The 15444-nt window shown below is 37.2% G+C and overlaps 3 protein-coding genes across 5 annotated transcripts; 1 reads left to right on the top strand and 2 right to left on the bottom strand.

Annotated features, from left to right (window-relative positions):
- Nucleotides 1-1683: 1683 nt before the first annotated feature.
- On the top strand, nt 1684-7823 carry TT8 (basic helix-loop-helix (bHLH) DNA-binding superfamily protein). 3 transcript variants are annotated; one of them, XM_048125273.2, is made up of 8 exons: nt 1685-1985; nt 2246-2491; nt 3900-3996; nt 5996-6010; nt 6098-6154; nt 6216-6708; nt 6797-7500; nt 7624-7823. In XM_048125273.2, exons 1-8 carry the CDS (start codon nt 1882-1884, stop codon nt 7693-7695), a joined length of 1788 nt encoding a protein of 595 aa, XP_047981230.1. In that variant the 5' UTR covers nt 1685-1881; the 3' UTR covers nt 7696-7823. The 3 variants fall into 3 exon arrangements, with proteins under 3 accessions (XP_047981231.1, XP_047981230.1, XP_088919106.1); XM_089062980.1 differs by having other exon boundaries at nt 1874-1985; nt 2229-2491; XM_048125274.2 differs by lacking the exon at nt 5996-6010 and having other exon boundaries at nt 1684-1985.
- On the bottom strand, nt 7710-12574 carry UVH6 (RAD3-like DNA-binding helicase protein). Its single transcript, XM_048125272.2, has 12 exons — nt 11962-12574; nt 11407-11687; nt 10754-10836; nt 10260-10663; nt 9777-9970; nt 9479-9659; nt 9240-9364; nt 8734-8823; nt 8432-8510; nt 8269-8345; nt 8045-8153; nt 7710-7934 (listed from the first exon to the last, which is right to left on the bottom strand). Exons 1-12 carry the CDS (start codon nt 12493-12495, stop codon nt 7818-7820), a joined length of 2274 nt encoding a protein of 757 aa, XP_047981229.1. The 5' UTR covers nt 12496-12574; the 3' UTR covers nt 7710-7817.
- A 293-nt stretch (nt 12575-12867) lies between these two features.
- LOC125224457 (non-structural protein) lies at nt 12868-15136 on the bottom strand. The gene is made up of 7 exons (XM_048127860.2): nt 14932-15136; nt 14803-14860; nt 14393-14692; nt 14269-14317; nt 14095-14189; nt 13697-13815; nt 12868-13207 (listed from the first exon to the last, which is right to left on the bottom strand). Exons 1-7 carry the CDS (start codon nt 15069-15071, stop codon nt 13147-13149), a joined length of 822 nt encoding a protein of 273 aa, XP_047983817.1. The 5' UTR covers nt 15072-15136; the 3' UTR covers nt 12868-13146.
- Between the last annotated feature and the right edge of the window lie 308 nt (nt 15137-15444).

Genomic DNA, 15444 nt, shown 5'->3' with positions numbered 1-15444 from the left:
ACCACTCATTTAATAAAAATGAGTGGCTGATATTGCATCTCATTTCTCAATTACCCTAAAAAATCTCAATTGATCATGGACCTAAATATATATATATATATATATATATATATGTATATATAGGGAGATGATCAAAACAAGTATGTGTTTAAATCCAGAAATGCAGCCCAAATCTTGGCCCTAGGATTAGATGATCTAATGGTCAATAATTAACCCAAAATACGGAAGGTCATAATTAAGTAGTTTTGGGTCATATTATAAGATTTGGGTTTATGTCATGTTAAGATCATTTTAGGTCATGCTTTGTTAGCATGACCTAAAAATAAACTAACTATGACCTAAAAATGTCTTACGTATGACCGTGTTCTGCATTTCTGTATTTAAATCTGGTCTTCATAGATCAAAACCCTATATATATATATATATATATATATATATATATTATAGGGGTGCGTTAGGCTCCTTTGCACCCTAAGTGTCCTATTTCCTTCTTAATCTCAGCCCTTGGATCCTTGAATTGGATGGTTGTGATCAATGCATTATTAGTCTATAATGTTGCATTATTAGCCGTTATGCATTATTAGAATGAAAATGTGCATTATTAGTCTATAATGTTGCATTATTAACCGCTGTGCATTATTAGAATGAAAATGTGCATTATTAAATGACACGTGGCATTAATCTAACCGTCAGATGACAAAATCGTGGGGCTAGGATTAAGAAGGAAAAAGGACAAAAGATATGAAAAGGATTTGAATACATCCCTATATATATATATATATATATATATATATATATATATATATATATATAAAATCATAAAACAAGTCATCATTGTTGGGTTTTAAGTTCATCCCACATCGGATGAGTGAGATAAGTTGGAAGGGTGTATATAATTCGTGTCCAACTCCAATTAGTTTGAGGGCTTTTGTGCGTGACCGAAAAATAAATCGATGCGGGCTTGACCTAAAGCGAACAATATCAAACTAATGTTGCATTCGACGGTCCTAACAAGTGGTATCAGAGCCCAGGTGGCTTTGGGTCGTGCCTGGATGAGCCTTGCTTAGGGTCGGGCCCAAGATGACGCAGGGGCCAGGGCTGGAACGACCCATGTTCGTGTCGACTGCGGTCCCGAATGGTCTCAGTTTGAGGGGAGGTTTGTTGGGTTACAAGCTCATCCCACATCGAATGAGTGAGAGTAGTAAGAAGGTGTAGATTTTTGAAAGTGACCCAAAAATAAATAATATTAAACTAATGTTGCAGTTAAGCATTCTAACAATTATCGCTTTGACTATTTATGAAACAAAAAGAGTTAGTGACTCCTTCTTTTCAAGTAAAATGATAGAGAAACTTTATATTTTAGGAATGAAACTAATAAACTTGTAATTCTACGATAAATATATTCTCTCTAATAAAAATGTACCACGTGTTATAAAAATCTATTCAATTCTCATATCTTTTGAAAAAAAAAATACACAACTTCAGTAATAATTCAGCATACAATTCAATGCAGAATAATAATTGACCAACTCCCAGTCTTCGCCATTATTGCTTTTCTCAATCCCAAAAATCCTAATCATTAATTGTTACTACTACTTTATCTAATTCCAATTTCAAAAATATTGGACTCATTATACATCAACATACTACTAATATTTAGGTAAACCACAAATTCTCACACACCAAAATGTTAGTTGCTACCAGCCAGTCAATTTCCCCACTCACTCTTCCAATTTCCAACCATTTTTCTTCTCTCAATTTTTTATTTCGAATTTCATTATCATTTTTAGTGTTCATAGAAAAAAAGGGTTTTTTTTTCCTTCGAGTGGAAAAAATTCATTCAATTTGGAAAATTGAATTAATAATTAAACAAAGCTAGCTATGGCTGAGCCGCCGCGAAGCCGGTTACAGAGCTCGTTGCAGGCGGCAGTTCAGGCCGTGCAATGGACTTATAGCCTCTTCTGGCAATTCTGCCCTCAACAAGGGTTAGCTCTCTCTCAGTCTCGATATAATTATGTGTTGGTCTAGTGATAGAACAGTCGATATTTGTGAGCTTTTTTTAAATTGAATTCAATATCTGAATGATAAAAAAAAATGATGATATCAGTTTCATCAAAAGTTTTAGGTTCGAGTCTAATTTAATATAGAAAATGATAAAAAAAAATTTAGGGTATTGGTGCTCGTTACCTTAGCAATAGAACAGAGTGATTAATATCTGAGGCCAAAAGTTTAACGTTCGGTGAAGAGTGATGGTGTGGAGCGACGGATGCTACAACGGGGCGATAAAGACGAGGAAGACGGTGCAGGCGGCCGAGGAGAGCGAGGAGGAGGCGATGCGGCAGCGGAGCGAGCAGCTGAGGGAGCTCTACGAGTGCCTCGCCGGGGGAGAGGCCGAGCGGAGGCCCTCGGCCGCCCTTTCGCCGGAGGATTTGACGGAGTCGGAGTGGTTCTACTTGATGTGTGTCTCCTTCTCGTTTCCACCGGGAATAGGGTAAGTTTTTTTTTTTTCTTTTTTTTTTTTAAATAAAATAAATGATGTTTCTTACTTTTTTTCATGTGTAGTTAATTTATTGGTATATTTGTGTGCATGCATTGATGACTCCACATGCAAGAGATGGCCAATTTTGTACTGGTGGTTAGATTTTGGATAAAATTCTACTACACTTTTTGAAGTTTGTTAGATTATGTGTTTGAAATTGTATAAATTATCAACTGTTGAATGAACATGGGTGGGCGAAATAGAGTGGCACCACATTTTATTTATTTTTTCTATTATTATTTTTGTTAAAATCGTACGAAATCACCTTTAGCCCTTACAAAGTTGACGTAGAAGAAGACCGTCTATCAAAGATTAAAGAAGTAACCAAAGTAAATTTGCTGCAAAAGATTAGTTTGAGGAAAGAAAAAGAAAATGTTAGAATGAGGTATAGAAAGTAAAAGAAAAGGTTAATAAATAATTTTATGTATGAATAGTAATAAGTTAGATTAATGCATTCTACAAATTTTGAAATGTACTAAATATTAAATATTTTTGCTATAATTTTTTTGTACTTATAATATATGATTTGTGCTTAGCTATTCGAATATAAGAAAATAGGTTAATGAAAGCTTGTACCAACTCCATTAGGCAACATTTCACACACAATATATGTGTCGGTACATGATTAGGTTAACGTAAAAATTACTTAATCCTCCAATCTTCAAGAATTTGGTGTTGAGTACCGTCAACTTAGTAAGGACCAACAATAATTTTCAGTAAAAATGTGTGTCCACATAGTTGTGTGTTGAGACAAAAATACTATGATAATGTTTATTTACATAGTTAGATTATAAATACAATTAATTTTATATGGGATGGTTGCTTAAAGTTGTTTCTTCCAAAAAAAATGGAAGAAAGAAAGTGTTTATGGATTTTTCTTCAAAAAAGAAGGTTGTTAGTATGAATGTCTGCAAAAAAGGGTGGTGATGATAACAAGCAAATATATAGTCTCTGATTTTGCATGCATGATTATTTGTCTTACCTTTTTATTTCGAATCTTCAATAGACGACATATATATACGTCCAACTGCATTCAATATATATACCAACCATTTTTAAATGTAACGTCTCGATTTTAAAATTGGAGGAGAATAATTAAGTAGACGTGTTTTTTATTGGTCTGCCTACACAATAGTATATTATATATGCACCTAATATTATATTGATTATTCTTAAAGTAACCGTTTTAAATATTTTTGTTTTATTTGGTCTGAATTCTAGATTAAAGTTGTCGTTGGTGACATAAATGCATAACATAAAAGTTATGATATGGTTCTAATTTGTGGAATGAATAACACTAATAAAGAAAAAAAATTGGAGTAATGATAATATTTAAGTGTGTTTTTCTTCTAATTGCAAGGTTACCTGGGAAGGCATATGTAGATAGGCAGCACATATGGCTTACAAGAGCAAATAAAGCCGATAGCACACTCTTCTCTAGAACTATTCTTGCTGAGGTACATACTATGTTTCAATCTCGTATTTTACGGTATACTATCAGTGATGAATGGAGGTGGGGTCAGGTGATTGTGCGGTATACTATCAGTGTCGGGTCTATCGGGTATTGAGTTTACTCGTATCCGACCCGATATCCGCCGGGTATTGCATACCCAATATCCAATTTTATGGGATTGGGTATGGGACTAGGGGGTCCTATTCTAATGCTTATAGCACCCTAATCCAAAATCAAGACTAAATCTCTACCATTGGATTTTAAAATGAGTGGATGAGATTAAAGCTCACAAATCTCAATAGATAGTTGACAAAATATCAACAAAAGGGTAATATCGTCATTATGTTATCATATGATAATTTTCGTGGGTGTTTTTTTATATCAACATTGTGTATTACAAATATCAACAATATGACATTAGAATATCAATACAAGAACAAGAAAATATCAACACATTTTTATTGAGATTGGGCATGCATAATATTGAGATTTTGCCTACAATATATTGAGATTTTTTGTTGCATTTGTTGATAAAAGCTGCTTATCAACATGTACGAAAATTGAAATATAATTTATCAAATTTCATCACCCGAACATCGTCGGAACATATGCAATTGAGATCTCGTTGGAATCCTTATTAAATTATCTTTAATTTGATATATTTTTTGCGAAAAAATAATTTAAATTGAGAGAGTTACGTAAATTTAAAGATTAGAGATGATTTTGAGGAGAGAGAAAGTAGTTAGTTATAATTACTACATATAGGATTTGACATTAATACCCTTTTTATTTAATTAATAATTATTTAAATTTAAAATATATTACACTTGACATTATATTAACCACAAGATCTTCTAATCTAATGGTTAAAAATTGGTCTCAATTTGGGATTGTTAATTAGTTAGCAATTGATTACATCCATGGGACTAGGTATTGAAATTTAATATAAATAGGGTATTGGGTAACTCGAGTGGGTATCGGATATTACCCGAATATCCAATTTATTATTTAAAGCATTTTTTAAATTAGGTTTAGCCATTTTGGGCTTCAAGAGCTGGGCTAATTTATTTACTAATTACAACTTACGAGGTTAACTTTTTCTAAACTTATATAAATAAGTCAATCTCTCTTACTCTAGTTCACGGCTTCTCCAAACTCTCAAGTTTTATGTATTGCATAACCAACTCATGTGGTTTTTATATTTTAGTTAATTGTTTTGACTTTTGGATATATTACTGGTTGCTTCTACAGATTAATTAAATGCGTAACTTTATTATTTTACTTACATATTATATAACCAATCCCCATATATATAAACATATACTTTAAAATAAAAGTGACTCATTTTTTTATAGTTTTATACTACAAAATAAATACAACATTAAAGATATTAGTCAATTTAAATATTTATATATTCATATTAATATATAAAATTTGAATTTTTTTTATTAGTTATTAACACCTGTAAAGAGCCGGATTTTTGGATATCCGATACGTCGGATATTGATACCCGAGGCAGGTATTGGAGTACTCGAAAATATATCGGGTTGGATTTTGGATAGACATTTATATGATTTTCGGGTTTTTGAATACCCGGTTTTTTCAGGTCGGGTATCCACAGATACCCGTATTCCCACTCCTAGTCAAGTCGGTCCATGGGGTGTGCAATCATAAAATTTCATTGGTCGGCAACGTCAGCTCCACTTCCGACTCTGACACAATCATTCTCATTTCTACCAATTATTTATTTTTGAATTGGGGAACGACGTTTCAACTTAGAACAGAATCATGCAATTATGTTATAGGTTACAAAATTCATAAATTTCTAATATCTTACAGTGTGAGACCATATTAATTCATAAATTCATAAATCATACAATCATGCAATTATGCCAAAAAAATTATGTTACAGTGTGAGACCATATTAATTCATTAGCAACTAACACATTTGTCTTATTAATTTTTTCTTTCCCATATGCCAAAAAAATCGTCTGCTATACAAGAGTGCTAAAATACAGGTATTATTATAGTCTTTAATCTCCGCACTAATTATATACTATTTCATCTCCAAAAATTGATTATTATTTTAATTTTATAACTTTCAGACAGTGGTATGCATTCCTCTTCTGGATGGGGTGGTGGAACTTGGGACAACAGAGAAGGTATATATATTAATTCATCAATTCAATAATTTCAATAAATGAAATTAATTTTGTTAAATAGGTTCAAGATGACATTGGATTGGTCCAACGTGTCAAAGGCTTTTTTGCCAATTGTCAAAACCCTAACCCTCCAAGGCCGGCTCCATCGGGCCACTCGACTTCTAACCCAACCTCCTCCAGCCCCGGTTATCACTCTCTGACATTGCCTATGCCATTTCCACCATCTCAAATGGCGGAGGAAGAAGAAGAGGAAGAGGAAATGGAAGAAGAAGAAGAAGAAGAGGAAGTTGGGTCTGACTCGGACCAAGTAGGCGGTCCCACTCCACCTAATCAAAATCTTGTTGAAGCAATGCATCTTGATATGTCCGACCAGGATATTAGGGTTGGATCACCGGATGATAGCTCGAATAATTTAGGCTCGAATTTCCACCATCTCACCGTCACTAAACGAGGAACTTCGTCAGAGCAGGGTGGCTTCGATAGGGATGTAACGATGCATAGATGGCCGTGCAAAGACCCCATCATCACCGGAAGCTTCCGATCACCGCATTCAGGTTATAAGCTTAATCACCTTTTATGTTTAGTTTGAATGTAATAATCATATGAATTTGTCAAATATTTATTTAACAAATTGTGCATCAGCCGATTTAATAACGGAAGAAGACACCCACTATTCACAGACAGTGTCAAGCCTCCTCGAAAACCAGTCAAACCGGTGGTCCACGCTGTCCTCCACCAACACCGCCGCCTTCACCAAGTGGCTCCCGGAACCGGCCACCTCTACTTCCACCCACCACCGCCGCGACCTACTCCTCGATGGCGCCTCCCAGGGGGTCCTCAAATACGTACTCTTCACCGTCCCACTCCTTCACGCCAAGCCCCGCGACGCCTCTGCCTCCGCGCGCCGCGGCCCACAAGACGAGCTCAGCGGCAACCACGTGCTGGCGGAGAGGCGCCGCCGCGAGAAGCTGAACGAGCGCTTCGTCGTGCTGCGGTCCATGGTGCCGTTCGTGACGAAGATGGACAAGGCGTCGATCCTCGCCGACACCATCGAGTACCTCAAGCAGCTCAAGAGGCGGATTCAGCAGCTCGAGGCGGAGAGCGAGAGGAACGCCAGGCGGCGGGAGAAGTGCAGGCTCAGGACGGACATGAGCAAGAGGCCGAAGGTCGGGGCAACCGTGGAGGTGTCGATCATAGAGAGTGATGCATTGGTGGATATTTCATGCGTGGATAAAAGTGGATTGTTGCTGGATTTGATGCAAATGCTTCGAGATTTAGGTTTACATGTCACCACTGCTCATTCTTCCATCAATAATGGCACTTTCAATGCTGAATTGAGAGCTAAGGTAACATTAATGTTCAATTTTGACACACGACAAAATCCATCGATGGGGAAGTCGGGTCGGTCTCACCCGACTTCCTCACGTATTGATCACACAAAAACTTATGCACGAACATCTTTCTTTCAGGTGGTGGAGAGTGCACACGGCCGGAGACCGAGCATCACAGAGGTGAAAACAGCGATAAGTGTACTTATCTAACTATTGTATATTAATTTCACTTCAATGATAAAAACTAATAAAAACTAATGGAGTAATATAACTATGTAGAATGTAAAATTTTAAAACCAAAAAAAAAAGTTTATACCAAATTGAAAATTTGATCAAAACACCATTTCTTCAACTCCATTGACCATCTTCTCCAAGTCTTCTTGTGAAAGAAGGGTTCTTTTACCCATCGCTCCACTCTTATCGTACGGCTGAGCCATCTTCCTCAAGAACTGCACGTATCGGGTGATAAAAATTTACTCGTTTTATTTGAACAGCATAAGAAAATACAGAGCATAAGCCTAATATTGAGAATCACCACTCGGTTAAGGTTCAAGCATACCTCTCGTGCAATATGCACAGCCATGTCGGTACTCAAGTTCAGATGTGCATCGCGTAGATGTGAAAGTATCCAACTAGGCAGCTTCGAGCGCTTGTCGTGACGACTATATCTAAAAGCACAAACAATCAATAAAGACACATCAAACATTCTGTAAATTGCCGAAGATTTTTTCTAGGTGGAGAAATATTCTATGGGGGCAGAAACAAGGATAAAGATTAGTGAACCTCTTGTCAGCGAAAATCATCATCCCATAATCTGCTTTTGACCTGATAACTCGTCCGACACATTGGGCAGCTTGCCTCTGAGTAAGTATACGCAAAATGATCGATCATATACTAGCACAGATCAAGATTATATATTTAAGGAAATAATGGGTGCTGAAAGTACCAAAGCATCGAATGTCAAAAAATCACCCTCCTTTATCTGGAAAGTTTCCCGTAAATACTCCAATCGTGCTAGTAATATTCTGCAACATTTGAAGAGTTTAGCATACGGTAGAATCTCACGACAATCATAATTAAATACTAGTAGAATAAGTGAGGGTCTGTTCTAGAATGCATTAATTCAATCTGATTGCGAATAAATACTACTCATAATAGACAGCGATAACCATTAAATACATAATCCAGGCCTAAAACGGTTGCAAATCAATTTTAGTAGGCAGAAAAAGGTCATAACAGCTAACCAACCTGCTCAATGTATACTGAAATGGGATGCCAAACATGATAACAAGTCGGCCATAATGTCTATCAAAATCTATACCTTCTGCTACTTTTCCCCTGCAATCAAATGTGGTAATGATTATGATGTGTTCATGAAGGAAAATTAGGTTAAATTCATAACCTGTAAATAAGCAGAATGTATTCTCAGCACTAGCCAGTGCATTACAGTTTTGACATCTATGGATAAGATGACAAAATAAAGACACTCAGCAACAATGTTTAATCACACAAATCGGTAGAAACCACCATCGTATACGATATCATCCTTAACCAAAATACATTATAGGTAATGCCGCGCAAGATGTAATCTTTTATTAAAGTTTATTTAGTCATGCATCACTTCTTCTCCTCCAACAACGAGTGACCACTGCTACTGGAATTCTACAATTGTCTGGATGAGGAAAAGAAATAACATTCATAGATACCCCTCACGCAAGTGCTAGAGCATAGAAGGCACAACAGAAAAAAAATACCTGGCTACTGAGAAAAAGACGGCACCTCTTCCAGAATCACAAGCGATACGATAATTGTCTAACGCAAGTGTAGTTTCAACAACATCATGGGTCTCTATGAAAACCAGTTTATGTTTCATAATTTCCTGCACCACATTCAAAACGAAACTTTTACAAAACAAAGCCTCAAGGAAGGTACCAACAACTAACTTGAAAGTTTATACTGGAATTTCCAGGAAACATTGTACGAGGATGATTACCTTTAGAATGCCAGATTCATTCCAACTACTAACAATTCCATCCATGTAAGAATAACTGACAAAAAAGCACACGATTCCATCTGGAACAACAGATGCCATTTCCAGCAAAAGTTTGCCATAATTTTTCTCTACACCAGGGTCACTTCTAAGATCATATTTTGTGCTCACTGGAAGCTGATCACTGAAATAAAACATGAAAAAAGAGGAAGAGTTAATGCAACAGCCAGAGCAAAATTTGGTGTTGGATTAAAACAGATTTTAGAGGTATCATAAGCATAGAACCTCCTTAACTAGTTACCTTCCACGAGTGAGAACCATTGGGCATATGCAATCCCTAGTTAAGGATATTGTAAAGCTTCGGCTCACCACAGGATTGAAATTGAGAAGACGGGGGTATAGATCAATGGGGCTCAGTGTCCCAGATGTAATAACAACTGACTGAAATCGCTCAAATACAGGCTTTATGGCAAGAGAAGCATCATGACAACAAAGCTGAAAACCAATATGATTTGTGAGAAAGAATGCTGAAAATCACTAAACAGAACAAATAATTAGTCATTGAGCACTAAAGTATACAGAAATGCTATGATTCCGTTTAAAGATGCCCAGCACAACATGTCAACATCTGATGTCTGAACATTAGTAGATTGGGAAAGTTCTCGAAGAACAAATCATTGCACATAAAGGTCTCAAATCTGCTACCACCTAGTAACACTTATCCAAACCTACAAAAGGAGGGTATTGAATGTTTCTTCTCCGGCATGCTATAAAAGCTATATACCTGAAGAACAGGATCAGGTATGTGTGGCATCCTTTCATCAAAAGGTTCAATTATAATAGAAAATCCACGAGTGTAGGTCCCCACAAGAGTTGCCAGATCACAGATTGTTTGGATGTGGAGAAATTCATCTGTGTCGGTAATCTCCAAGGTTAACATAAGAGAGTGAAGTCGATCATAACAAAACTTCAGCATTTTCTGGTCAATTCCTACTTGTGAATTGATTGATGCAACAAATGTAACAGGCCCCTCCTTCTCAACATTTTCCGTTTGCATTCGCCCTTTAAGATATTGTACAAACCTACGCAAAACTGACAAAAAGTGCTCTGCGCGCCTTATATTTCCAGGTACTGCTTCCTTTAGTATGTCATCAGGCAAGGCAGGATTTGCTAGCCATGTGTCACCATCTACAAGGAGAGAAGAGAAGTTAATGTCAGAATCACCTATGGAGATATTTCATGCAAAAAATTAAGTGAATACCAATTTACTCAACATACTAGGAAGGTCCCCCCTTTGTGCCAAACCATCAACAAGCCTGTTGTACTCTGCACGCAGTCGACCAGCATCGGTTGCCTTTAACCTTCCTACCATGTTAGAATAAAGTTAAGATGAAAGAATATTCAAAGGTGAAGTTTCCGGATATCCTCATAGGACGAATGAGTGGTCATCACTCATTACACACTTACAGGAGGAATAATACCAAAACTTTTATGCAGAACAGTGAAAGAATTTAGATTCAGATCAAGTCTTGTATCCATAACTGCTTCAGATCAATTCTGTAATCCATGGTTGTTTTGGTAAGTAATTTGTTTTTCCTCATAGGATCGAAAGTGGTCATCATCCATATGCAGTATATATTGTACTATAATATAGCTAATGTGACTACTAAAAAAAGCAAAGTTCAAATGGCATATGGCATAAGGACTAAGGAGACACTTCATATATGCAAACTGATAATTTGAACATGGAGTTAGCTCTCCAAACCACCTATGCTACGCAAAACATTTAAAAACGCTACACAGAAATCAAATGTCATATGGCATAAGGAGACACTTCTAATCCATAAACTGATAACTTCAGTTGTCGCGGTCTTTAATTTGAACATGAAAGCTATCACCATCAGTATATAAAGACAAATGAAAGCACATACCTCTCAATCTCCTGGGACATCCTACTCAGATTCCGTGACGCCCCATCAAGTGTCTGCGTCCTCACATTAACACTTAGTGCCTCAATGCACACATTGTCAATATTATGGGCCTCATCAAACACCACAACGGTCTCCCTCTGCATCTCCTTCGATATGATCCCAGCAACTTTCGGATCAAGCAGGTACTGATAACTATATACCACTACATTTGCAAATTGAACCATACGGCGTGCTAGAAAGTACGGGCACCACCCTTTTTGCTTCCCAAACACCCTTAAATCCTTCAGCAGCAATACAAAAAAAATCAAGATACATTTTACCATTTTTGTTCTAACAGTTCACCAGAGAATCAGATGCAAACCACAATTCAAAACACATTTCCATCAGTTCAATCCAAGACAAATCAATAGCGAAAACACCTTCTGATTCAATCAAAAATCATAAATTCGTACTCCCAATCAAACTTAAAATGACCAAACATACAATTCTCAGAAGATCGAAGAGTGCAAAAGGCAACATTTTCATCAACCAAACCAAAAAAGGGGGAAAAAAAACCTGCAACGTATAAACTCCAGGAGGCAACACCGCATCAGAAGCAGCCTTCTCATAGCTCTCGAAAAAATCACACTTCGGAACATCAGGATTCTCAATCGCAGTTGCCCTAACCCAGCTCGCCGTGAGCTTCCTACAAGCAGCATCCACCGAATCGCGATTCTCCGCCGAGACAACGCGAGGATTGACGCACAAGTTCTTCCTCGACGAGAGCCCCAACGCCAGAATCCTCGCCGACGGCCCCAATTCCTTCACCTGAAAATCGTGCAGAAACCTCAATTCGGCTAGGGTTTTCTCCATCTCGTGCACCGTGCGGGTGCAGTAGAGGAGCTTCACCGGATTGGCCGGCTTGGCGAGGACGTAGCTGGTGATCAGAGAGAGGAGCGCGATTGTTTTTCCGGTGCCGGTCGGCATCTCGAGAAGGCAGTGGCCCTTGGCGTCGAGGGCGCGCTTCAGCTCCAGCATATACGAGTACTGCTCCGGGTAGATGTTGTCGTACGGAAAGTATACGGTTATGTCTTCGATTTGGAACTTCATCTTCGCCGGCGCCGGTTTTCCAGAGAGGAAATGCCGTCGTTTTGATTTTGGAAACTGCTGATATTACTCTCCAAATTCAATATCTCTTCAATTTTCAATTTTTCACAATTATTTTATTTTTGCATATTTTTTCTTTTTAGTACTCCCTTCGTTCCCCATAATAATTGAGGCAAAACTTTTCGACACTGAGTTGTGTTAGGTGAGTTAAGTAAAGAGAGAATAAAGTAGAAAAAAAAAATAGAGAGATGAAGAGAGAAAAAAGATTTGTTGACTTTTACTAAAAAGGAAAATGACTCTATTACTATGGAACGGACAGAAATGGAAAAACGCCCCTGTTACTATGGAATTAAGAGAGTAATAATTTTTGAGATATTAGAATCAAAATAAATACTATATAAATAAATAAAATAATGCAAACGTGAACTAAACGAGAGTGGCATTCGACGTTCACAAATGGTGCTCACATTAAGTATGTAAGATTATCGTATATGTCGTAGTACTATCTATTTCTACCTTCTTCCCCCTCTATTCATACAAACATGCACAACATTTGTGAAATCTGCAGCCGCAAAAAGCGAAAAGAAGGCTGTTTCATTGCTCTACAGACTACAAACTCTAGCCCGAACTGCCCTATCTGCACAGCATCGCAATTCAATCTTCTGCTGGTGACGCCCTCACGGCCAAGCCCTTGATAGTGTGTCGACATTGAAACCTGCGACATCAACAAGCTTGTCTTCAATAGAGAGTTATAGCATCTAGGAAGGCGAACGATTGCTTTCTTGGAGGGAAAGGATACAAGAATATAGATAGACTGTAAGCGCAGAGCAAATGCAATACCAAATCAGAAACAAGTTTTTAGCAGAGCAGAGTGCAAAATCGAAGAGATTTGGGTAGCCAAAACCCATTTCAAACTCATCATTCATCGAAGCCATCAATGCACGAGATATATAAACCATAGAGTTACATTCTCATAGTAATGGATTATCGCTAGAATTTCAGAGGGATGAACGACTCAAGAGACTGCAATGCATGCTTGGAAATTAACAAAACATGGAACAATGGAAGCTATTGCAGTCTGCAGATGAGGAGAGATCTTTTTTTTTGTAATGAATCAAAGACGAACATGCACTAAACACAGTTTGTTACCAACATTACTTAATCTCAAAACCATTGACATGAAAACCGCAGTTTGATCTCTTACCAGATCAAATCGGTTGATGGAGAGTGCTGCAAGTCGACTGAGCTAGCAAAGTCATTATGTTGAGGATTCATTTCCGGATTCTGGGTTCTGCACCTGAATCTCAATCTAAAAGGCTTGGTCTGTAACAAATACATACAAAACAATATACCATCATATCAGCAAAGTATAGAATGTGCTACACCGGAGCCTCTTAGGCTATAAACACAGCCCCAACTTCTTATTATACACACAAAACAGCCTCATGATTCAAAACTTGATATCTCATTGTTATAAACAATGTGGACAGAGTCAGGTGCATAAATCTTAAGTTCTTAACCAGAATCTAACACACTATACAATTAGATTAATTAAGCTGCAGGGCTTAAAGAAAAATCAGTAAACTTGAAGCTTTTTTTTACCTTTCTATTTGGTCGAAACTCACGCTTGGGAAGAAAGTGCAGAGGCAGATTAAGGTAAGAGGGAGCTTTCACCAAGAGAAATAATTTTGTAGGACCTATAAAGAGGCAAAAATCATGAACAGAAACACAACTTTTGCAGCAATCAATGAAACAAAGAGCAGTGATCTCAGTTACCAGGATAAGAATCCGATCCAACACCCTTCGATATCATCATACGAATCGCCTATCAAAAAAAAAAACATATGAATAAAATTGTATGACAAAAATCAAATTTTAAGCCAAATGAAACTGCCACAACCTTTCTAGACAGCGTTTCTGCAGTTTTACTTCGACTGAAACCCTCCAAAAACGGCCTCCCATTTGAGAAATTCAATTCAAAGATGTGCAAAGGCCTTAGAGGACTAGGTCCAAGAACCAGAGAGATTTTATCAACATTTGGAACTTCAGCAACCAACAACTGAAGTGCAGCCTTGAGATTCGATACACACCCCATCAGTTTCTCCAACCTTCTTATCCCCAATTTCACTTCCCTTTTTCTGGCAGCTAGCTTTCTCCTTATCAATGGCGCCTTCGGTTCACTCTCCGCGAGCTCAATTTCCTAATTTGTAGCAGAATTAGAAACTTCAGTTACCGGCTACGTATTTTGGGGATGAACAAATTGTAAATTGGGATGAAGAAAAAAAATGAAATCTTATCTAAATTAATCACCAGTTCCTTGAATTCGGTCCGCAATCCATCGAATTCGAGCGTGATGTCCTGGAGTAATCTGCCAAAAACAGCAACATTGATTAGAAATTGGAATTAGGGTTGGGATTTTGCTGAAATTTATGGAATTACGAGGGGATCTGCTGGTGCATGAAGAGAATGAAGCCGACTATGTCGGTGACGAGATGGAAAATGGTGGAGCAGTCGATCGCGTCGGCGGCGGCGTCGATGTTTGTGTACTCGATGCCTGAGATTCCTCCGCTTTCATCCATGGCGACGGAAAATGAAGTCGCAGAACGGCGTCGAATTAAACGGAGAACAAGAGTTCTGTTTTTGCTCTTTTTCGAATTTTATTAAGGCGGGTAATATAATTCAATTTTGAAGACAAACAAAAATAAGTACTAACTTTTTACATTTTCCACCGAGAAGAAGAGAGGTAAAATATCTTCTCAAAATGAAAAAAAGATATAATATCTCTCTAAATATATAAATTTTATCAAGAAGAGATGAATATGATAGTTACTTCTCTTTACCTTTTTATTTATCTTTTTTCTTGGAGATGTTCTAATTAATTTGAATTAGTATTATTCTTTCAATGATTGCATTAATCTAAAAATTAAAATCGTAATTGATGTTTAAAAAATG

Source organism: Salvia hispanica, chromosome 1, assembly GCF_029641045.1.
Source record: "Salvia hispanica isolate PSC_SH4W2 chromosome 1, Shi_PSC_v1, whole genome shotgun sequence".
In the NCBI taxonomy this organism is placed as follows: Eukaryota; Viridiplantae; Streptophyta; class Magnoliopsida; order Lamiales; family Lamiaceae; genus Salvia; species Salvia hispanica.
Note: the sequence above shows the minus strand (reverse complement) of the source record. Positions and strands in the feature narration are given on the sequence as shown.

Bases quoted from the DNA above. Each gene is read 5' to 3' on its own strand.
- TT8 (XM_048125273.2), top strand. From the start codon at position 1,882: ATGGCTGAGCCGCCGCGAAGCCGGTTACAGAGCTCGTTGCAGGCGGCA. The intron at 1,986-2,245 runs GTTAGCTCTCTC...CGTTCGGTGAAG, and splicing joins CAATTCTGCCCTCAACAAGG to AGTGATGGTGTGGAGCGACG. The intron at 7,501-7,623 runs GTAACATTAATG...TCTTTCTTTCAG, and splicing joins ATGCTGAATTGAGAGCTAAG to GTGGTGGAGAGTGCACACGG.
- UVH6 (XM_048125272.2), bottom strand. From the start codon at position 12,495: ATGAAGTTCCAAATCGAAGACATAACCGTATACTTTCCGTACGACAAC. The intron at 10,837-11,406 runs GTATGTGCTTTC...CATGGTAGGAAG, and splicing joins ATGTCCCAGGAGATTGAGAG to GTTAAAGGCAACCGATGCTG. The intron at 8,511-8,733 runs GTTGGTTAGCTG...CAAATGTTGCAG, and splicing joins TTTCAGTATACATTGAGCAG to AATATTACTAGCACGATTGG.
- LOC125224457 (XM_048127860.2), bottom strand. From the start codon at position 15,071: ATGGATGAAAGCGGAGGAATCTCAGGCATCGAGTACACAAACATCGAC. The intron at 14,693-14,802 runs GTGATTAATTTA...GCTACAAATTAG, and splicing joins GGACCGAATTCAAGGAACTG to GAAATTGAGCTCGCGGAGAG. The intron at 14,190-14,268 runs GTAACTGAGATC...GCCTCTTTATAG, and splicing joins TGGATCGGATTCTTATCCTG to GTCCTACAAAATTATTTCTC.